This window comes from Alligator mississippiensis, chromosome 2, assembly GCF_030867095.1.
Source record: "Alligator mississippiensis isolate rAllMis1 chromosome 2, rAllMis1, whole genome shotgun sequence".
Lineage (NCBI taxonomy): Eukaryota > Metazoa > Chordata > Crocodylia > Alligatoridae > Alligator > Alligator mississippiensis.
In genome coordinates, this window is record NC_081825.1 from 289,634,104 (window position 1) to 289,658,488 (window position 24,385).

A 24,385-nucleotide genomic window follows, 5' to 3' on the forward strand; every position below is an offset into this window, starting at 1 on the left:
GGGGTTCCGCCTCCGCCCCCCTTCCGCGCGGTGATCCAATCGGGAAGCTGGGGGGAGGGGCGCGAGTCAAAATGGGCCAATGGCAACGCGCGCAGTCGCTGTTCCAACCTGGAGGAGGGGGCGGGGCACGTGGCGGGCCCACCTCTGCTGACTCCCGCGGGACGGGCTGGTCCGGTCCCGTCCGGTCCGGTCCCGTCCCGCTGGGGTTGGATGTCTCCGGGGCGGGGCGGTCTGTGTTATTAGGCAGACTAAAAACTAAAACTCTTGGGTCCAAAACGATCCCTTTTATGAGACCAGCTGGGCAAGTTTTGGGGCGCAAAGTCCCTTGGGCAGACCCTGGGGAAAGCATCGATGGTTCAAGATGGGAAAAGTCTCCGTTATTACACCGACTGGGTGGCGTGTTGGCTTCTGTTCCGCCCTGTGCCAGGAGAAGGGCGTTTGTGCCCCAAAGCTACCGAAGAGCAATCTTTCCAAGGAGTTGGTCTCCTAGAGGACGCCAGGTTGACCCAAAGCACCTTGTCTGCCCCAAACTTTCCATCATCCTAGGGTGCCCCCACGCCCTGCTCCCAGCAAAAATGAAAGTTGGTGTCTATGATGTGCTTCATTGGGGGTGGGGGAGCGCACCTGGGCCCTTGCAGGTAAGGACATGTGATTTCCCCTCTTTCCCAGCCTGGTCAGACGCACTCCTGCCATCACCTGCCCAGGTCTGGCTGGGTGGGGAACGGGGCTGTCATAGATCCATAGAAAATGAGGGTGGAAGGGACCTGAGGAGGTCACATCTAGTGCTTAAAGCAGGACCATCCCCAACTACATCATCCCAGCCAAGGCTTTGTCTATCCGCTGTTAAGGAAAGAGCACCCAGCTTCCCCAGGGTACCCCTAAGCTGGGAAAGTGGGTGCTCTAGGGCAGTGGTTCTCAACCTCTTTTGTATCAGGACCCATTTGTAAACGTCAATGACAGTCCAGTAAATAGTTTAAGTAGAAAACAGCCCCCGACCCTGCCCGGGCCATCACTCCCAGCGCACAGCCCCCAGCTCCCAGTGTATGGGGCAGGGGTGTGTGTGGAGGGGGCACAGGGGGGCCCCGCGCAACCCCTTGTAGGCTGGCACTCTGCCAGCCCGAACAGGAAAACCCAGGGTTTTACACATATTTTGTTCGCTACTATTTCATATATTCTAGCGACTCACTTCTGGGACATGATCCACAGGTTGAGAAAGGCTGCTCTAGGGGTTTCAGGGCCCCAGAGCACCTAGCTGGGATGGTGGGAGAGTACAAGCAGCTCAGGCTGCCTGTATGCTCCTACCATAGAGCTAACAGTCAGACATCTGCTACAGACCATTGCTGCTTTACTATTACCATGTTTTGTTGCCCTACTGATTTGTCTTTCCTTGCCCTTATGGTGGCACAAATGAGACATCAGATGATGTCTGTTTCTGCCGGCAAATTGGGCTGTAAACCCTTCTGGCAAATGGACAAAAGTAGGAAAGTGGCACTTGCCTCTCACTTAAAAATCCAAAATTTGACCACTGCTTCTCCCAACACTGCTTTCTGCAGCATTTTTATAGTCATTATTTTATCACAGTTGCCACCTTGCCTTGTCTAAGACATCGTGCCTCTACCCAAGACTCCTGTGTTTCCACCGAGTCTCTTCTCATATCAGGAAAATGGAGAAGTGAGGTGCACCTTAAGCTTCTATCAGTGCTGTAAAAAAGTGGGGTTGGGGGGCAACAGGGTGACCACCCTGGGTGCCAAAGCAAAAGGGTGCCAACAGGCACTGCCCAGCTGGGACGGGGCTTGGGATGGAGCTGCAAGAGGCTTGTTTGGAAAAGCGTGGGGATGGGGGAAGAGTGGCTCCCACCACTGTGTGCACTCCCAGGCAAGCATAGGGAAGCATGTGTGTGGGGTGAGGGCAGGCTGGCACTGCAGGCTTTGCCCCAGGCACCAAACTTCATTGCTATAGCATTAGCTTCTAGCATAATGGTTCTCAACTGAGCTGTCACAGCACCCTTGGGTGACTCGGGATCCTTTCAGGACAGCCACAGGGTTCCATGCAATGTTAGCATGGTTAGGTGTGCAGGCATGCTTCACATAATAGACCAGAGCTAGGGCTAGACGTTCAAAAACTTTGAGCCTGAATTGACTGAATCTTTGCAGGTTAGTCTAACCTGCAAAGCTTGAACCGATTTGGAGGTGGATTGACCATAGGAGACACAGGGGGCCACATTCCCCCCCCCCAAATTAGTCCTGTCGGTTGGGGAGTAGGGAGCGTCAGCAGGTGCCCCCCTGAGAAGCGCTGGCAGCACTTCCAGTTTGCCACCGGCGCTTCCAGCACAGTGTTTATCACCCCTAACTCAGTGTTTATCTGCCAACTAAGAAAACAAAAACTTCTCTCATAAGTTCAAGCTCTTCTTCAACAACTTTTCCTAAGCAAGGAAGGAAGAACATTACCAGCTACTTGTTGATTAGCTCCAAAAAGCCCTAAGCTGACACAGTTCTGCCGTTGTCCAGTCTCCCACATCACACACCATAGCTAACATGTAGTCTGCTAGCTAATGCTGAGAGTTGTCTGTGTAAGGCCGAAGGGAGGAGGAATCCCTGCTTCAGCAGGGAGTGGGAGGGTGGAGCAGAAGGAAGCCAGGCAGACCCTGGTGTAGGAGCAGTTTCTGCCAGAGTTGCAGCCAGGGAGTGGAGGGGAAGGGCCAGCCCAGCTCTCTAGAGCAGCCTCGTCCAGTACAGAGAGCATGCCAGGATGCTGGAGGACTGATTTAACTTAAACTGGGAAGGGATCTGGGGCAGACATTGCATAAACTGGTTTGAACCAAATCAGTTAAGTCTGATACTACATTCAACCAGGTCTATCTCAAACCGGTTTCAGCCATTTTCAAACTGGTTTATGTGCATTGAACATTTGTTCTATTTCAGGTTTAAACCAATTTCTGATCGCTTAAGCCAGTTTGTGTGTAATGTCTGTCCCTAGCCCTAGAGGGTTCATAGTTGAGTACATAGCATTAGAAGCATTCTGACCCACTATGAGCTCTTATTTTTCCATAGTCAAAAACAGAGTGAAAAGTAAGGGGTGGCATTGTCTAAGAGGTGCCTTGAGTCTACAGAGGTTGAGAACCACTGTTGTAGTGTAGTGAACAGCAAAGATATCAGCCCACAGGCATTAGCAATTTTTTTCTTCCCTTTTTTTCAGTGAGAACAGCCAAATAAGATGTACATTTTTCACCTATGCTAAAGCAACAGTTGGGCAAAGGTTGCAAAAGGAGGCCATAAAAATAAAATCATGTGACTATTTAAGAGAACTTTTCTTTGGCCCTGCTTGAATCTCTCATATATTTGCTTTTCACAAGCATTCATGCAATGAAGTTACATTGGCACAAAACTTTTTGTACAAAGCACATTTCAGAATTGCACATGCAAGTATTTGTAGAGATTCATTTGGAGTCTTGCTGAAATCTGTTTTACCTGACAAGTCAGAGAGAAGCAACCCAGATTCCCAGTGAACCAATGTTCAGATTAAATTGACAGACCTGCAGAAACCTAAAAAATACCCTCCCCCAAAACCTTTCTTGCCTAATTTGAGCAGATAGAGGTTTTTTGAAAAACATCCCAAGAGCAGAAAACACAGGCTGAGTTCAAGTAAGTTATTTGTTGTAAGCTAACTCAGTTCTAGTAAAAACTAGAAGTTTTTTTCTTTAAACTTGCTCCACCAATATTAACCAGGAATAAAAAGACTATTGGCTAAAAATCAAAATTGCTATTTATGATAAATTAGTGAACAGCTAAGGATAAGTCAAAGGCTTCTCAAGACCCGCTCGAATGGAGTCAGTCTGTCTCCTGCATCTCAAGATGGGTGGCAGAGGCTACCGACTGAAAGAAGGGCAGAGGCCAAAGAGGCAGGGAAAACTGTGGTCTAACTCAGCAAAATCCTCTCTTGAAATTAAACTCTCTCCTCTGGCAGAAGGATCCTCTCTCCAGGCTCCTCTTACCCTCCTCCACAGCATGCTGCCACTGGCTTCCCAGCCACAGCTGTGCTCTGACCCTGCTGCTGGGGGGTCACAGTGCACAGAAGGGGAGCGAATGCTGCTGTAAGAAGCAATAATGAATCCTTTTGACACACTACTCGGGCCGTATTGGAGAGGAACATTGCACTAAGAATGGCTGTTTGGTGACTCCGCCACCCCCACAGTCCATCTGCTGCATGGGGTTTATGCAGAGGGACTGGTGGCAGCTTTGAGGAGGGGGGCTGTGTTTCCCATCCAGACGGCTTCCCTTCCCAGCACACGTTCGGGTGCACATAGAAGAAACTGGCTTCTCAGATGAATAGGTACCAGATTGAACAAGACAGTTAAAGATAGCTACAAGTGTTACCAGGACAATCCTTTACCATATGCTGGGGATCCTCTTTGAAAAAAATTAGCAATAAAGATATATGAATCCCCTTTTTTAGGTTAGATGTGGAAGTGACTTATTAGGGGGGTAGAGTACAGTAATCTTTTCAGTGGTACTAATCAGCTGTGGGCTGAGAATATTGTAACTTGCCAAATGTTTAACTATTATGGAAGTTGGGTTTTCTGTTTGGCCAAAATTAAGTCAATCTTTCAGACAAATATGCACAGTTGACATTATTCTTTATTCATACCTCTTGGGACAGGTAGGACATTACTTCAAATAATATATTTCCTGATGCTCAACACTGTTTTCTGCCATCACTGTAAGATGTGATAGCAGGCCTCTACTTTGTGATGCATTGAGTAATTAATTTTATATACCCAAATAGATTTTAGGGTATATTTTATTTATTTTTTTTAAACCTGGTTTTCTTTTGCTACTGCTGTAAATGAGTGCTGATGTTTTAAGCAAAGGTTGACAAGAGTCTATGCATGCTGTGACAGATCTATGAGAATCATTAACACAACCCTGTTTAATGGATAAACGTAAGACAAAAGTTGATACATGTAGTTTATGACATAAGTCTGTCATCTAAAATCAACAGCAGCTTTTAGAAGAAGCTATTATGGAAGGCAGATTTCACAGATCATTATATAACACTTCCAACAGGCAAGAAAAGGTGACAAAAATCATTGCAGAACAAGTAATACGCTAAAGAAATGGAAACCAATTTAACTTACTAGTTTTTATGGCTGATAAACAGCTGTACATATAGCTCACCTATTTTAAAACAGATCGGAAATATTCAGTTTATATCCATTTACTGCACTTTATTAAGGCTTGTGTTTGTATGCACGTTTAAAAGTTGCTTTTTCTTAAAGCAGTTCTCAAAAGGGTTTATTGTTTGCATTTTGAAAATGTGTTAATTTCCCTGTTATATCTTGAACTACTTAAAAAGCAGCATCATTTTTGTCCTTGCAGCAAATGCCACAGGAACTTTGATGACACAAAATGATCAGGAACTCAACTGAACATCTTCAGCAACCTCTTGACCTTAGTACTAGGAGAGACACTGGTTCCAGAATGTAGAGTAGAAAGAACTCCTCTAACCAAGTAGTAACTACTTCTTGGAGCACTTAAGTTTTCTAGTGGTCTCCCATACAACTACTATTTAAGCCTAAAACATTTACTTGTGCCAAGATCATACTACAAAATGTTATAGCTACAATATTTTACAAAATTGTTATATTTTGCTACAAGTTCCATTGTTTAAAGGAGTGTTAGAAAGCACATATTTCTTTCAAGCATGAAGTGAACAGAAAAAGAACATGCAAATTATGTAACTTGTAAAAACAAATTTTCAGCTATACATCAACTGACTTTTAAAAAAAATATATATTTGAAGCTCTCAAAGAACAAAACAGGAAAATTAATTTGGTCTCAATACCTAGAAGAGGCAAGCCAGAGAGATGCTACATGTCTTTGTCAAGAGTCATAGAAGTAGCGCCTGACTGATCCAAAAAGAAAACTATGGTCTTTTGATGCAGTTTTCTGCTTGAATTATAAGATTCTCTTTGCTCCTAGTAGTTTAGTGGAGTTATGATTAATAATTTAAACGTTACAAGGACAACACAGCGCACTGCATAAACACTGCATATTATGCGTATAAGAAAGCACCCTTGCTAATTCCAAGTTGGATTGTGAAACACTGTGTTTTTTCATCTGTATCATTCAGCTATACTTGTACATGGTAAAGGAAGTACTATTCCTTTTAGAGGCTCTCACCTCTGATATAACAAACCATTCAACTTGACACTGCAAAATATCCAGTGTTACTGTGAATTTATCCCTGTATTTTGTCTTTTTTTTTAAAAAAGCATTAATTTTTATCTTCCCATTTTATGGAGCCCTTATACTATTCAGTGATTTTTCTAATTGACTTAACACTCAACAAAACTTTTCTGCACATAGGAGTTTGCAGTAGCACATACCTGCCACTCCTTAAAAAAGGCACTGTTTGAAATCTTCCCAAACCTGAAATTCAAGAGAGTTTAATCTAACTTTAGAATAGAAATTTGTCTAAAACTTGGCCTGTGACCAATGACTGCAAAGTGAATTTAGGTTTAAAATATTGAATTGATTATAAAGCCTGAATGCTCACCATTAAAATGCATGCACTTTCCTGCTAGCCATACACTGAAAAGGCACTATCAAATATAGCGTATAAAATGTCTTCAAAATGATGTTTTTTGCAAGTGCTCCTATTTTCGCTAGTTTATGAATTTGATTATTTTCATTTGAATTTTCCATACAATGGGGAACTTTCTCTGCCTTTGTATTAATCAAGGATCAACATTTACAAACACTGCATGTGTACACTTGAAACACTGCAAAACAACTTGTAGAAACAAGGAACTCTTATTCCCAACACCTTAACAAAGCTCCTATTGAGGTCAGTGGGAGTTTTGCCTAAGGAATGCCTTACATCATTCATATGCTAGATCCAGCCCATTAGCTAAGGAAGGGACATCAGAGTTAACTGAGGAAAGAACAAGACTAAGGTTCAGGTATCTTCTGTTGGCTTTAGAGGAACAAGGGGCTGGGGTGGTGTAGGCATCAGTTCACGGCCCAGAGGTTGCAAGTTTGAGGCCATACTAGAAGTGTTCATGGCACAGCCTGTCAGCTTCCAATTAAATCTGCAAATTCTGCTAAATACCTTGTCCTAAAGACATGAAAAAGGAAAGTCCTGCCTGACCAACTTGATTGCATTCTATGATGAGATGACTGGCTCTATGGGTACGGGAAGAACAGTGGATGTGGTGTACCTTGACTTTAGCAAGACTTTTGATACAGTCTCCCACAACATTCTTGCAAGCAAGCTAAGGAAGTACAGATTGGATGAACGCACTGTAAGGTGGATAGAAAACTGGATGGATCTTCAAAGGATAGTAATCAATGGTTCAATCTCTAGTTGGCAGCCTCTGTCAAGTAAAGTGCCCCAGGGGTTGGTCCTGGGGCCGGTTTTGTTCAATGTTTTCATCAGTGACCTGGAAGATGGGATGGAGTACACCCTCAGCAAGTTCGCAGATGAAACCATCTGCTGGGGGGAGTAGTCAATATGCTGGAGGGTAGGGCTAGGATTTAGAGCAGGGGTGGGCAAAGTGTGGCCCGGGGCCCTGATGCAGCCTGCCAGGCCATTCTATCCATTCTGCGCTCCCCCCGCAAATTAATATTTATCTACCGCTGGCTGCCTGTTATGTGGCCTTCGATGGCTTGCCAAAATTCAGTAAGCAGCCCTCTGCCCAAAATAATTGGCTGTCCCTGATTTAGAGAGACCTCAATGAATTGGACCAAAAAAAATCTTATCCATCCATATGCGGTGTGGGTATTTGGTTCCCTGCAGACAACTAGCGGCTGCACCTTGCACCACAGCTAGTTGCCCCTGGGGGAGGCCCGTGGCACAGGCACTCTGATGCATGGCGAGTTACCCCAGGGGGCAGTAGGGTAGGGTGGAACCAGCACTGGGCTCCTGGGGGCCTCCTAGGGTTGCAGCAGCAACAATTCTGCTGTGCGGAGCCTAGCCAGCAGGCGCAGCACTGCTCCAGGAGGCCTGGTTTCGCTTTTGAGCAGCGAGCACTGCTTATGAGTGCGCTGCTCCGCTTTTTTTCTCCGAGGGTTTTTTTGACCACTGGATATCAAAAAGCCCTGTGCACTGCTTCCCTGCAGCGTAAAGAACAGCTGAATGCATGGTATGTGGTGCTGCAGGTGGGTCTGCGGTGCCACATACTGCACAGCTGCACTTGTCTGGATGCGGCCAGGAGATTCAATAAAGAGAAGTGCAAAGTCCTGCACTTAGGACAGAACATCATATACTGATGTAGTCTGGGGATCAACCGACTAAACAGTAGCTCTGTAGAAAAGGACCTGGGACTTGCAGTGGGCAGTAAGCTGAGCCAACAGTATGCCTTTGTTGCACAGAAGGCTAACAGCATACGGGGCTACATTATTAGGAGCATTGCAGCAGATCGAGGGAACTGATTCTTTCCCTCTATGCTGCACTGGTGAAGCCACATCCAGAGTAACCCCCCCTACCACAGAAACAATATGGACAAATTGGAGAGAGTCCAGCGCAAGGCAACAAAAATGGTTAGGGGGCTGGGGCAAATGACTCTTGAGGCAAGGCTGAGGGAACTGGGTTTATTTAATCTGGAGAAGAGAAGCCTGGGAGAAGGGATTTAATAGCAACTTTCAAGTACCTGAAGTGGGTGGGGATGTTCAAAGAGGACGGAGCTAGACTGTTCTCAGTGGTGGCAGATGACAGAACAAGGAGCAATGGTCTCAAGTTGCAGCAAGGGAAGTTTAGATTAAATATTAGGAAAAACTCTTATGAGGAAGGTAGTAAAGCACTGGAACAGGTTACCCAGAGAGGTTGTAGAATCTCCATTCTTGGAGGTTTTTAAGACCTGGCTAGACAAAGCCTTGGCTGGGATGATCAAAGTGGGGATGGCGCTGCTTTGAGCAGGGGGTTGGACTAGATGACCTCCTCAGGTCCCTCCCAACCCTCATTTTCTATGGAGCTATGACTGCACACAAATGGTAGCTTGACATCTTAGTGAAAGTTTGTTTTCTGATCTATAAAGAATCATTAAATTGGGGTCTCTTACTCCTTCAGCAGCCACTTGCATCAAATGCAAAGTCCTCTAAATAACAATAGGATAGAAGGTTTGTAATAAGGTTTAGAAGTGACAGAATCAGGTTACTGAGATTTTTGTTGGTATGGAACTAACAAATTTTATTTCATCACAGAAAATGTTAACACCAAGTCTTAATGTTTAGCTAGACTTTAATACCTTTATCATTGTAGCAGGCACATTGAGTTGTGCTAAGGCTCTTAGCCATAGTCCAGGACTTCCCAGAACTACGCAATAAAATTGAATAGAGCACCTTCTGTGGCACCAGGAAATGTGAGTGCTTACTGGTGCACTAGGTGAGCAAGGCACAAGTTTCCTTATAAAGAATGTGCCTGGCATAGTGCCAGGGGAATTGGTGCACCATATAAGGAATGCTTGGCACAGTGCCAGGGGATAGGACAATGTGGTGTGAAAAAGTTCTAAAAAATAGTTAACACAAGGGAAGGTGTGAGAGCACGCAGTGAACCTGGAAAAAAGAAATAGACACAGCTGTGCATTTCTGCTTAGCCTCTTGTAGCCTAAGATCAAGTGGGGGCAGCTGAATACCAAGACCTCTGGGCTTGGGCCTGCACATAGGATGCCTGCCAATAGATTTGGGAGTACCTGAAGTCCCAAGGTGAAATCCTGGGATGGAGGATGCTCACCAGTTGTAGCACCATACATGGTGTTTAGAATGATTGAGCAGGCAGAACTCAATCAATAACGGTTTTGGAACAATTCAGTTCTGCTTAATTGATATGATTTGGAACTGATTTGGCCAATTTGACTTGGAACATGAAATATATTAATTAAAAAAATCTCTGCTGGACAACAGAGAAGCCATAGACATCACACCCAGTGGAAGATCCAAGGCACTGTACACCTGACAGTCGCTGCTGAGAGACCTACAGAGTCACTCATCAGGTCGTATTATAGGGAGAAAACCTGTAATGTTATGTAAGTGTTACTGTTAAAGTTCACTTGATACCAAATCAGATGAGTTGCCATGTCACTCTTCAGAGCTCTGGCAAAAAAGAAATCTTACTGGTAATAATCATCAGTCATGCTTTCAAACATTGCACAATTCCACTCATGAGCTTTGGGGTGGGGGTGGCGGTGAGGGGACAATAGAAATTTCTCTTTATGAAAAAATACATACTTTTTGCAGATGCCAATACTTCTTTGGAAACTATGAAGCATATGTATGTATGTATGGCAGAATGGGAGTTAGGTTCTCCCTTCTGCTCAGTCTACTGAGCAGTTGATGCAGTCCCTTTATAGGGCAATTATACCTTGTAGTTCTCTCTCAAGTCTCTGGACATTCTTGCAGTTCTTTTTAAGATGGCTGCGCACAATATTCTTAGGCACTACTGTTGTGATCTAGGCTCCAACTATCTGTACATGAACATACATTTATGAATAACCCTACAAGAGGCTGTTGAACTGACAGGGAGATTTAGGCTGACCCTGTTCCACCTTAACCCAGTCTGGATCACTGCTTGGCTTTGTAAGCAAAACCTGATAGTGTGTGCTCAGCTTTCTTTCTGTATACCCAGGCTAGTTCCTACTTTGGTTCATCAGTGCCCTCAGATCCTAACACTGTTAGTGTTCCTCATAGGCCTCTACTGTTATCAGTCCTAGCTGCTTCACTATTTCCTTGGTCTAGAATACAAAGTTGACCCACTCTGGAAGCCTTCTTTTTACTAGGACCTGTCCAGGAAACAAGTCTACAGATCCAAGGGACTCCTAACTTTCTGGATTCCCAGCTCAGATTGATACTCACTTCCTGGCCTGTAGCCCTTCAGGTCCCTGGAATGGGGTCAGCTAGAACTGGGCAGTCACTAGTCCTGATCAGTCTTTCTTGTTCAGCTGCTCTAAGTTGTCTTTACTTGCCTTTATCCTGTGCAATGTTTACAAGCCTCATCACATTATGCTTCTAGTGTAGATAGTCCTGATTTTGTGTTACACTTTTTACATTACATTTTGTGGAGGCAAATAACGGGTCTTGTTTCACCCTATTTTTTCTTCCATTTTGTCTAGTTGTAAAGTAAATGACAGACAGACAGACAGACAGACAGACAGACAGACAGACAGACAGACAGACAGACAGACAGACAGACAGACAGACAGACAGACAGACAGACATTTTCACTGTGGTTTTACTACTAAAAACACAAGGTATATAAGCATCAGTTATTGGGAACTTTTCAAGTACCTTCAGAACTATCTGTAACATAAAAAAACATTTGTTAAAATGAAGTTTACCTTGATTTACATTTGTTAAACATCTGACTTCAAAAACAGCATACAGACAAGCTGGAGAACAAACAATTCCTCTAAGTTAGAAGATTCACATATAAAACACTAACCTTTTGAAGAATGCAAGTCACATCTCTGGAAAGGCACTTTTAGCCCCGACCAAATATGCTCCATTTTCTGTTTGCTTCTTGATACAAGTCATTGTTCAGCTCAGTCTGGATTCCTACGCTTTTGCTAAGTACCTGAAAATGCTGAAAATGAGGATAAAACTAAGCAGCAGGGGGTGCAACAGTCAAGCTTATTTGAAGAACATCAGATTTGCAGCTATTTGCTTCCAAGTCTTCAGACCTACTTTGAGCTAAAGCTAGAGCTAAGCACTGGCATTTGGACCAGCTGTTTAGTGGCTTAGCCACAATGTAGTTTGCCATATTAGTTTGTAGAGATAAGATAATCCTAGAATTCATCAAGAGTCTGCTAAAGACAAGGATGGGATGTCACAAAAGGCTTTTACAATACCTGAATGTTCCTTCTTAGCTTCCACATCTACACGAAGAAGTCTTCTTTAGACAAGTGCTATTAATGTGTATAACCAGCTGTGCTCTACTCCTGTGCAAAATCTATTGGGGTTGATCAGCTTAGTTCAGGGGTGGCCAACCTGTGGCACACATGCCACAAGTGGCATTGGAAGCCTACATGTGGCAGACTAGGGAGGGGATAGGCAGCATAGAGGCAAATGGGGCAGGAAACAAGAAGCAGAGCAGCAGATTGGGTAGGAAGTACAAGACGGGGAGCCGAAGGCAAAACAGATCAGGCAGGGTCAAAGCAGCACACCTGCCCAACCAGGTGTCTCCCACTGGTTTAGTCCTCTTTTACTCCTCTTGAATATGGAATAAGCCAAGCTTCTCTAAAGTTTACCATTTTTGACCTGGGGGTCTCCAGATGTCTGTATGCATCTAGTCATTAACACCCACAATGAGAAATGTTTAAGTTGACCATATATTATGTGCAGCCTGAAGTTTCATCTGATCTGCCTCTATCTAGGGCATGAACTTGCCACACTAGCCTGTAAGGAAGGGGTTGTCAGTTGGGGGTACACCTACTCCCAGGGGTACTTGAGAAAGACTCTAGGGGGTATGTGTAGGTGGGTGGGGACAGAGTGCTGCTACACACTATCCCACACTGCCATGCAGGCGCCACCTGCTCAACCAGACACAGGAGGTGGGGGAAAACACACGTGGTGGCTGCCACCGCTCCATGTCCAGCCATGCCCTTCCTCCCCGCCACTCCACATTTGGCCGCTGCGGGTACACTGATTGAAAAAGGTTCAAAACCCCTGCTGTAAGAGCTTGTATTTAACTGCTGTCTCTTCTCTTGGAACTAGTACTGAAATAATCAAATGGGCTAGAGAATGAATGGAGTTTCTATTCATAGCAAAAGAGGAAGAATATAATAGGCGTATGGAAGCCAGCTTAGTCTGAGGGTCAAAGAGACACCAATAATGAAAAACAACCTGGCAGGAACTTGTGGGGAAGACTAGCACTCAAAAACAAAGGGGTGCCCACAGAAGAGTGATGCTCAGACTATGTCTGAGCCACACGTGGCTCAAGTTTGCATCTGTGGCATGGAAAGAACATTATCAAAATGTATCTTAGTGCATACTTTTGGGTACATGTCTCCTGCTATCAGTAAGCACTAGCAAGGTTTAATCACTTTTAACATTAACTTACTGGAGCCTTTTCTTTGAACTGGAATATGCTTGCTGCGATGTATTTAGGGATGTACACGTTGCATGGGCTCCTTCAGTGAATGCCGAATGCTCACTGGTGAGAGAGTCAGGATTAACTGTCACTGCTATAAGTAATTGTACAAATTAGCCACATGCATTATCATCAAATATCAGCTAAACACCAGTTCATCAGGCGTGCAACAGAGCACATGCAAAATATTTTCCAGTTTGTCAAAAAACTCAACAACTCCATAAACTTACACTAGCTAGCCTAAACAGTATCCTTGCTGTTAAACCAATATTCTCCACTTCTTAATCTAATAACCAGGCCCCATTGCCCAAAGAGCAATTTATTCTTCCAATTTACAGGATACGGCTGCCAAATGTTTAGTATACCCACAATGCATTTCAATGTATTTGTGTACTTGCACATTGTCTCTACAGTGATGGACCCAAGATGACCAAAAGTCACCATTAACCGATCTGTATCTTTCCTGCACATAAATTGATGCAGACTGACATGAACTCTTAAAAATCTAGCCCTTGTCCAATTCACAATTTCCAGCTGCCAAAGATGAAAGTGAAATGCAATTTGAACAAAAACTTGAACTAATTAGTGCTTCCCAAACTTTTCCTCAGCATGACCCCTCACTCCCAACCTGCAGCCCCCCACCTCCCAGGTGCCCCTTACTCCCCATCCACAACCCCCTAGCCCTGTCAGTGCCAGCCACCCTCCCAGCCCTACTGGTGCCCTGCATTCAAAATCTGCAACCCCGCCCCCTCTCCTGTTTCTAGCCCTGCCCCCTACTGCCAGGGCTACAGGACCCGGGCATCACTGGATTTTAGGAAAAAAGCTATTATCACTGTTGATGCTTCAAGCAAACACTAATTGCAAGACAAAACATAGGTTTTTGTTTTAAAGACAGTTTAAAAACAACAGGAGGAGAAAGAGAAGGAAAGATGATGACGGGTGTATTTTGCTTACCAGATTACCTACTGCATCATTCGCTCTTAATTATCTTGCTGATCCAGTACAGTATTCTCTCACATATAAAACATGCACCTTTTTCCCAAAAAGAGCTGTTGTAAATCAGTGCTTATAGTGCTCGTATGCACGGTTATATGGGAGAGCACTCTGTCATTTACAAGGAAAGATTCCCCCCACTTCATTCTGCTTTTCAAAAAACAGGTTTTCCAGAGTGTGTTGTATAGAAATGAAATGTCCTCATTTAGAAATTCCTAAATAGTCACGCTATTATTCTGTCCAGTACTTTTTTTTTGCTTCAATCTCACTGCATCATATGCATTTTCCTTGCACATTTTCATGTGGTACATCACCCTGTTAATTTAAGATAAACTTGCTATTAGCTTGGAGTTATGGAAGTAATGTTTTACAGCTAAGCAAATAAAGATCACTTCATGTCCAAGTTTAATACAAAAAATATTTTAAAAGTTCACAAAATCTCACTTATACAAACTGCAAAGTTTGACACATAATGGAGTTAAATATGCAGCTATCTACCAAGTTTAGAAAACTTAATTATGCAATGCTATTTTTCAACCAGCTGTTTCAAAAACACTTAAACAGTAAGTTAAAGACGGACATTTATTTGTTTATAGGTAACTTGTGGAAGCAAGGAACCAGAATGTACCTAGAACTAACTACTCAGGGATTTGAGAATCCTAAATAGAAATATGAAGTAGGTCAGGTCACCTACAGGAAGGCAAAACATTTGTTAAATGCAAAGTTTATTCCTTTCACAATGTAGTTGGTCCCTTGATACACTTCCATAGAAACAACCTAACTATCTGCAATCTCTGCTCCCCAGGCAGCCAATGTCAAAAGGTTCCAGCAACAAAATAGCTTTTAAAAAAAGAAGCCACCTTATAGTAAAATCATGTTATTTGATCCACCTCCAAAAGTGGACATTAGAAACAAAATGAATTACACACTCTAAAACGAATGTGTGAACATCCTTAAAGAAATGAAATGCAATTCAACGTTCCATATACTGCTTGTTATTCAAAAAAATAAGCTGACCAGAAAACCTTGGTAAGAGTGGAGCATGCTAATTTAGACAAGACATTAGAACACACTAGTAGATATTTCAAGGCCCCTAGCAACACTTTTTATAGTAATTAGTGCAAGATAGTTTTCCCACAAACAAATATTTGATGGTAGACTTCAGTGATAAACAATCCATTTGATGACATTTACATATAAATACACATAAATAAAAACCCTACATAATTTAGGTCTGAAGATAACAAAGACATGGTTTGAACTGAATTAAATGTAATTGCATGTAGCTGGATCAGGGCTGTCCCTGTAATGACACTCAAGTATAAGTTGTATAAAAAGCATCATTGTACCATCCTCAGTTTAGTAAAGTACTACTCTATAAAAACAGAATCATGAAAACAGCGCTTACATTTTAATGTAAAGTATAAAATTGTATATTGATATTTACATACACTTTGCTGAACTACATAAGGTAGCTCATGGTAAAAAAAACCAAATCCCTTCTTGAAAGTCTTTCAAAAATACATCAACTGCAAATATTTATGATCAAAAGTTACTAAATTAGCAGCTGATAGCACATCTGTAGTAAAAATATATTTTAGGAAAATAGCTGGAAAAATCTAAATGTTGACAAATGCTTTAAAATTATATTTAAAGAAACAAAACTGTTGGAAGAAGACAGAAGCAGCTAGCTAGGATAATGGTGACTACTGCATACTGCTCTGAAAGCCATGGGCAACAGCAGGTAGAACAAAGGAGGCAGACAAGGAGGGAATGAGGTGGTTCTAAAAAATAGGAAGTGTTAGTCCAAAAATCAGGAGGTAAAAGAAAAATCTGGTTACTCAAACTCTGCACGACTCTCGCCTTTTCTAGAATTGGGGGTGGGGGTAGGGTGGAGATGATGATGAAAGCAACACTCTTAATGAACACACACTCTTCAAAAACTACAAGGTGGGCAAGGGAGTCCAATCTGGAAAACCCTGGACTCCAACTTAAAAAAAAAATGTTTACAGTATGTACTTACAGTTCAACGAACAATTAACTAGAATTCTCACACTACAAACTGCATGTTAACTTTAAAAGTTAACAATATTTTGCAATATGAAGTGCTCATATATATTTCTGTAAAATACACGTACAGATTTGCTTGAATAAACTATTGGGAAAAGTGTTTCCGTAAGTCCTTTACTTCCTTGAAGGAGCTCTCTCTCTCTCTTCTACATAGGTAGCGGTTTCAAGATTCAACAAGAATTTCCACAATGTGGTCAAGCTCATTAAGATCAGATTTACAGTTAGAGTTAGAATTCGTGGTGGTCTGAGAAGGAAATGTTTCAAGTACATCACAGTGTCCCATTTTGGTGTTGCTCATCATTCCCGTTAACATTGTATCAAGGTCGTAGTAAGAATTATCAACCTCTGAAAACAGATCTTCAACAGAATTTGGGCTTTTGTTCTCTAATGTCTCAAATATTTGATCCAATGATTTTTGAAAATTTCCTCTATTTTCTTGTGGGCTCTCCATTTCCCACATGTTACTTTGCAGATTCCTTGGAGCTTGTCCTGAAGAAACCGTTGACATAATTTCTGAACTATCTTGTGACTGGGTCTCCTCAAAGTCTTTAGGGAAGGTACTATAACCTGGACCGTGCTTTCCCTCAGTTTGTTCCCTGGATGAACGACATAGTATATCGGTTGAAACCAAGCGGTCTAGGGAAGCGTGCCCTGCATTCTGAGTATTTATCATCTGCCAAGTCCCATCTTGAGTCATTTCCTCTTGGATTTGCCGTACTGTATTGGCTATTAGTACCGAACGACAAAGATTAGGCTCAACAAGCATGTGGCATAGTTGAAGTTTTACCAAAGACATATCTAAAAGTGACTGTCGCTGAAGATTGTATGAAGGAATAGCTTTAAAACCAGCCAGCGTCCCTTCAATATCTTCTTCACCATCAAAACATTTTCTTTTTAATCCTCGCACAAACATTGTGTCCTATTATGTGGGGAAAACAAAAAAAAAGAGGCTCTTTAACACAACAGAATGACCTAATAAGTTGGAAATCACAAGTAAAACTGTGACAAAAGTTTCAGAATCTTTCATTTGGAAAATAAAGCAAAGCAATAGTTGGAAACTTAAAAACATTACAAAACTGTCATACGAGTTTACACCTAAAGCCAGTGTGGGACAAGAGATTTCTAAGGAAGGTATAAAGGTCTATGGACTGTGGGGACAGGGTGCACTACCCTCACCTCTTCCTGCTGCCAGCTGCTTGCACACTGGGCCACAGCTCTACCCTGCTGCCATGGCCTGGTCACAGCTGCTCCCCTCAGATTGCCCACTACCCCACCTCCTCCCTGGGGTACAGTCACAGCCTGAGGAGTGGTGGCAGTGGGTGGAGGTGAGGGCAGCATGGTATCACCTCCATCCATTACTCCTTGTACAGTCCCACCACCCTGTTCTGCCCTCCCTACGTCGGGTCCTGGCCACTGAGCCAGCTCCTGCCTGTACTGGTCCCAGCCAGGGTGCAGTCCCATGCCTGGTGTGGGTGCACAAATCTAGGGGGGCATGCATCTCCCAATGTATCACCTGTGCCCCCCCCACCCCCAAAACACATTGTCTATGCCACCACCCCCGCCCCAGACTTACTCATGGCAGCTAGGCAGCATAGAGAACAGCTCCCTGCCAGTATGCGTGTGCGTGCACATCAGGTGGTACCCTCTGCATGATCACCCTCCTCCCATTTCCCCCAGCCCCAAGCAGCCCCAGGCAAGCTGGAACTCTGCCAGCCTACAAGAGGAAACCTGTCATTTCCCATGTTTTTCTCCTTTAAAAGGAAAAACCTATGGATTTTCCAAGTTTTTCTGTGATTGTTTGCAACCCTTTCATATACTCTTGTGACCCACTTTTAGGTCATGACCCACAGGTTGAGAAATGCTGTTTTAAATCTCCTTGAATAAAAATCATTGCCTCCTTGATACATCTGTTGTTTTTTTCAAGATGGAGGCAAGCAAACTAAACAAGTAAAAAAAAAAATTGCAGAATCATTTTTACAACGACCTTTACAATACTATTCTCTACTTCCCTGAGTAAACCCCAACCTCAGCTTTTCTTCTGATTGCCATTGGACATTGAGCATAAGTTTTGAAGGAGCTTTCCTCCCCCGTGTCCTTTTATGAGTGGTTAATTAGTCAAAATTCCACCAATGTATGACTAATTGGTTCCTCCTTATGTGCTAAACAACCATCTTCATTGACTTAAAAACTACATGGTAAGGTGGCAGATTTAAGAGCCTCTCAAGTTCTTGTGCTGTTTAGGTCAGTGATCCTCAACTGGGGCACATGGCCACAAGAAATTTTACATTCTATATACATGTTTCTTTAGGGTGACAGGGAGAAAGCAATGCATGATGTAACCTGCAGAGTGTACCTGCTCAGTTTACTTGTTGCCAATGGGCCAGGAAGGCCTGGGAATCACTGCTCTGACAAATCCAAGGCAATTTTTTTCACATTCAGTAAAAAAAAAACCAATGCATCATTGGCCTGTTAGCACCTCTTTCAGATCATGAGTACTTACATCAACACTTCAGGTCTCTGGCACTTCACTGTAACCTACTGCACTTTCTATTATAGCCATGGACCTCATGCAGACCCTTGTATGTGGAACTGTAAACTTTCAGAAAGCGATGCCTACTGAGGCTATCCACCGAAGCTTGTATGCCACCTTAACTCTTTTGTCTTCCTTTCTTTACATTTGAGGCTTATTATTAACTTATTATTATATAAGAAATAAGGCCCTTACTGCCCATAGGTTGGTTTTCAAACAGATGATATCTGGAAAACACCATAAGAAAGAGTATGTGGAATAACAAACACTAGAGAATCTCACTCTACCTTAATGTGCTCTATATGAGAATTAAAAAATGGGAACAAGAGCAAACCGCGATAAACTTAAATGACGAATCCTCATCATTCAGGTCAGTTTTTGCTAGGGTTTTCCCCTAATGTTTTACATTTTTTTTGTTTCTCCTTCAAATTGATAGACTACATCATAAAATAGTGTCTGGCTGTTCAATTTCTGTCGAATTGTCACTTAAGGAAGGAAAATCACATACCAGCAACTGTGCTTGGCGTAGTCCTTCCTCTTCTCCCATGCTACAGAACAAGAGTCCATACAGCAAATGTTACAGCACCACCTACCAGACAGCAGGAGGCAAGAAATCAGTCAGTTGCAGGAGACAAACAGCAAAACTTGATCTCCCAGTTTAAATTTCTGGTACATCCAAGAACCTCACAATCTGGAACGTAGTTATCCTTACAATGCCCATGGGACACTGGAAAGTACTGTTTTCCCCAATTTACATTTAGGTAGAGGTGCAAAGCCACTTGCCCCAGGTCACACTGACAGCACATGACAGTACCTAGAACATCCCAAGTCCACAACTAATGCCCCAATAACCAGGCCATCCATCCCTTTGCTTCCCTGGTCCTCAGCCATTTAAAAATAAACAAAATGTTTAAGAAGCACAGGAACTAGATAGCATGTAAAAGCTTACATAAACAGGGGGGGAAAAGGCACATCTTCAAAATAAAATGAAAAACATAGCTGAGTTTTTCACTTCTTTCAGTCTACAAAAAAACATTATATAAAGCAAATTAAATAATCGATTGTGAAAACAAGGGAGGGGGACTGTTTTCCTTCAGGGGTAGATAGGAAATTTTGTGACTAAGATTCGCTTTGAAAGCCAACAGATCTAACTAATAATAAGCAGAGGAGAAACATGCTTTTTTCCTGTTAAAAAGAGGGAGAAAGAGAGAGATACTTTCAAAACAAACTTCACAGAAAATAGCTGAACAGCCTTCTAAGCAGACTGACTGAATCAGGGGGGAAGGGAGGGTTAATTTATATATGGGGGGGGTGGGGGACAGGCAGGAGAAAAATCTGTACTCCAGAAGACATTCAGGGAACCAGCTCAGTGACATACCTGATACAGACAGCAACTAGAAAGGCAGTAACAAAGAAACTAGTTTAGTGTTTAACCCTTCATTTGCTTTTCACTAGGGCTAGTCAACATTTTCCTTTAAAACAATTTAACAGAAAACTATCCGGCTAAAACAATGGTGTTCAACCTCCAGCCCACAAAACTGCATCATCTAGCCTGTGGGCCACCCCATGCATCTGGAAATGTGGTGGTAGGGAAGCAGTGACAGCGTTAATTGCCATGCCCGTCCTGCCAAATTACTGGACTTGTGGGAAACCCTGTGGGCCAGATGATGTGGCCCTTGTGTCTTAGATTGTGCTGGCATTTGGAGTCACTCTGCAGTCGCGTCTGACATGGAGGGTCAAGCCACATGTGGGGCTGGGCTGGCGTGCCTGTGGACTGGATCCACACCACTCATCCCATGGGAGCAGGCAGATTGAGTACTACTGAGCTAAAAGGAAACTCTCTGTATTTGCTTTCTCTAGGAAATCTAATGTGTGGGGCCAAAAAACCAGAATGCCCAAACAAGAAAATATGCTCGTCCAAACCCCAAGCATTCCGAAACGCTACCAAATGATTAACTCAAACTCCCACCCTCGTATCAGCTAGGCTCCCTAGTGAGGCATCATAGATGTATTTCAGTCATGCAACTAATCTTCTCCCTACAGACGAAGGCAAATGGTGGACAATATTGCATCATGGGAGATGTAGTCCAAACGGCTTTGGGAACTGGAGTATGAAGGACCGAACTATAGCTCTCGTGTGACATCAAACCAGCATTTCAGAACTGAAATTTCTGAATTCAGCCCCTAAATTTCTAAATATTCCATGGGAGTGAGAAACATTTTCTGACTAGTTGTATTTCTACCAATTGCATACACTAAAAGCAATCTCCTGGAGAACCTACACAGCATGTACAGCAGCCTGAGACTGGCCAAGTATTCTTAAAACATAACCAAAAACTTCTTATAAACAGCAACCAACTAAACAGGAATAAGTATTAAAAATGCTAAAGATCTGAAAATGTGGAACCAAGATCTCTGACCATTTTGGGAATGAATACATGCTTTTTCCTCCAACATGGTCAGTCAGCATCTAAACATTAAACTGACATGAAAGGGCTTGCTGAACAGAAGGAAGCCTCAATAATAAGCAAACATGAGCAGGACTCCTTATTAGATCTAGAAACTAAAGAAGACAGTGGTAACTATGGAGATGAACTTTAGTAATATGCAGAGGGAAGGGAACAGGTACCCAATGCAGGAGCCCAATGCATGTGACTGTGCAGTTCTGGATTTTTCTGTAGAGCAAGAAAAAAACCCCCCTAAACTAGGGGTCAGCACTGTTTTCAGGCAGAGTGCCAAAAACACCCACAACCTTGACATTTAAGATGTTGGCATGCCAGGGGCCGATGGTGGCAGAATCAGAATGGGGCCTGATCTTGTTGTGGCAGCGCAGCCCAGGCCCCTTCCCCGCTGTCTGCCCCAAAGTGCAAGTGCCAAGCAAAGTGCAAGTGGCCTTTGCATGCCACTCTCTGGCACCCGTTTTGGGAGCTACCCAACCCTGCCTTAAACACTGTTTTCTAGAACCAGAGATGTGGGGCAGAAAACATCTGTGCCTAGGAACAAATGAGACCACTTGGAATGAGCATTTTTTTTAATTAAAGTAGGAGAAGTCCCTGGTAATGAAATTTGTTTGAGACTCTACCCATTGCTACACAATTATGATGAAGAAACTAAGTTCTCTTTAAGAATTTCTTCTGGTCCTTAGGACCTGCAAAGAAAACTTTGGAAATACAAACCAATGCCTTGCTGTATTTTTAAATGCTACATATAAGTGTTAATGCTGACACCTGTTTTAAATATAAACAGGTTTCTCTGCTATTTTATCAGATATGCAAGAAATGCAGACAGTAACAGGAGGACAAGACTGTTGCCGGCTTGGCTGTTTAAGATTTTGTCTCCCACAATAATTTAAAGTAATATTTGCTCTTGTTCAGAGGGAGGAGGAAGAGCAGCCTCCTCTTCTTTGATCCACTTACTGTGAGAACCAGAAGTCACAAGAACAATAAGAACCGACATACTGCATCAGACCAAGAGTCCATCTAGCCCAGTATCCTGTCCCCAACAGCTGCAAGCAGCAGAAACTTCAGAAGAAAGAGCATAAGTTACAATAGTTAGGGATATCATCTTTGGATCAGAACATCCCTGGAGTTAGGACTGCTGCTAGCTGGAAGGATGTGATGAAATGGACTGTTTTGTACATAATGTATTTAATAGGCTGTAATGGACTAATGCTCTCCATAAATTTTATCTAAACCCTTTCTGGACCTCATTATGCCACTGGCTTTCTCAACGTCTTGTGGCAATGAGTTTCACAAGCATGTGTCGTATTAATAAAATAATTTGTATTTAAAACTTGAGAAATAAGCCGCACCCAATTAAATTGAGTGCGGCTTATTTCTCATGTCACGAGACAGAGCAAGAGATCAGACGTTCCCTATTCCCTTTTCCCAAACCATTCATAATTTTAGAGAGCTCTACTCCATCCCTGCTGAACGATGTCTTATCCTAGCTAAGGTGTTGGAGTCTTTTCAGCCCCTCCTCATACCGAAGCCGTTCTTGCCTGTTCAAACTGCCGTCCATGTGTCCCTGCCTGCCAAACTCTCCACCTGTTACGGTACCGCATGTCCTTCCACAGCCTCGGTCGAAGCGAGCGGCTGCTCATAAAAGGGATGCATCCCTGATTTTGCTCGTCTACAAGGTGCACCAGCCTCCTTCAGACTCCCAGGACTAACTACCTCTCATTACCCTGCCGCCAGTCTCCTGGACAACTTGATAATGCGGAAGCGCACGGGGCATTGATACCTGAAGCTTTCTAGAATACCCTGACACGAGTAGCATGCGGATGGGGCATTCGCTGAGTTAATCCATTTTCATAATAACAACAAGTCTTTTACCTCTCCTGAAACTGAAACCCAATATCTGGCCAGTCATGGGCATGAGGTGACCTTGTAACAAAAATGAGGCCACAGGAGCCAGCAATAACCGGCAAACAGAAATCCCTTCCGAGAGGCCATCCCTCCTGCAGAGGGCTGTGCCCCCCGCACGCGTGCACATGATACCTAGCTATGCACACATGTGTACACACACACACACACACATATATATATATATATATATATAGTGTGTGAGTGTACACATTCTCCTCCCCTAACGTCATCCTGTTAACGTTGTTTCGTTATTACGTCACTGATCTATTAGAGAGCACACGCATTTAAAGTCGCGCAACGTTTGGTTATAGCGCTGTTGGCCCGCCGCCGGCTGGTACGCAACTCCTGCGACGCAACTGGATTCGCTTAACGTCGTTTCATGTAAAGTCGCATTTTTCAAGACAGTAACTACAACATTAAGTGAGGAGTAGCTGTATACTTGTGTACATCCACACACACATATGGGCATACATCCGTACACCTGTGCGCAGGCGTGCACACACCTGCATATGCCTACACCTGCACACGTACATACACCCGCCCGCCCACGCACCCCCACCCACGTGCGTACAGTGCACGTATACACCCACACACACCACGCACGTATACACCCAGATGCGCACGTATGCATCCACACACACACCATGCACTTATATGTCCACCCACACGTGCGTGTACATCCGCGCGCGCGCACACTGCGTGCACGCACAGGTATACACACGCACACGCTCTACGCACACACACATCCGCAGTGTAATGCGGGGTTCGGCCCGGCTCCCGGGCGAGGATGAAGGGCCAGGCCGAGCCGCCGCCGCGAGACCCCGGGGAGCGGGACGCGCCGCCATTTTGACTCCGCTGCGGGCGCCGCGGCCGCCCCGCCGGGCTCCTCCGCTCCGCTGCTCGGGGGCTCCACCCCGGCCCCGCGCCCCGCCCGGCCCGGCCCGGCCCAGCCCAGCCCCACTCACCGCCTCGCCGCCGCCGCCGCCCGGAGCCACGCTCCCGCCTCGCCGCCCGCTCCGCGCTTCAGAGGGAGGGCGGGGCCAACCGTAGCACCTCGCTCCGCCTCCGCCCGCCCGCCATCTTCTCGTCGAAGCCCACAAAGGAGCGAGGGGCCCGCCCCCGTACTGCTACTGGGGGAGAGTCGATTCCGGCGGGCCCCGCCCGCAGGCGAGCGCTGACGCTCATTGGCTGCCTGCTGTCTACGCAGCACCGGCCGCGCGGTACCCGGCCTGCCATTGGCTGACCGGTTCCTTAGCGGACTCAGCCATTCCCCCCCTCCACCACACCGTCCGTCATTGGCGGTTGGGTTACTATGGTACCCAGGCCCGCCCCCCCACTGCCATTG

General features: G+C 44.2%; 1 protein-coding gene and 1 long non-coding RNA gene across 2 annotated transcripts; one reads left to right on the plus strand and one right to left on the minus strand.

Annotated features, from left to right (window-relative positions):
* Positions 1–185: 185 nt before the first annotated feature.
* LOC109281255 (uncharacterized) lies at positions 186–6,637 on the plus strand. Its single transcript, XR_002087846.2, has 2 exons — positions 186–638; positions 5,376–6,637. It is a non-coding gene; the product is annotated as an uncharacterized LOC109281255 (long non-coding RNA).
* A 7,824-nt stretch (positions 6,638–14,461) lies between these two features.
* Positions 14,462–24,142, minus strand: CDCA4 (cell division cycle associated 4). The gene is made up of 3 exons (XM_006268014.4): positions 24,006–24,142; positions 19,182–19,262; positions 14,462–17,062 (listed from the first exon to the last, which is right to left on the minus strand). Exons 2-3 carry the CDS (start codon positions 19,218–19,220, stop codon positions 16,307–16,309), a joined length of 795 nt encoding a protein of 264 aa, XP_006268076.1. The 5' UTR covers positions 19,221–19,262; positions 24,006–24,142; the 3' UTR covers positions 14,462–16,306.
* Positions 24,143–24,385: the final 243 nt, after the last annotated feature.

Bases quoted from the DNA above. Each gene is read 5' to 3' on its own strand.
- CDCA4 (XM_006268014.4), bottom strand. From the start codon at position 19,220: ATGGGAGAAGAGGAAGGACTACGCCAAGCACAGTTGCTG. The intron at 17,063-19,181 runs GTATGTGATTTT...CCCACATAATAG, and splicing joins TACGCCAAGCACAGTTGCTG to GACACAATGTTTGTGCGAGG.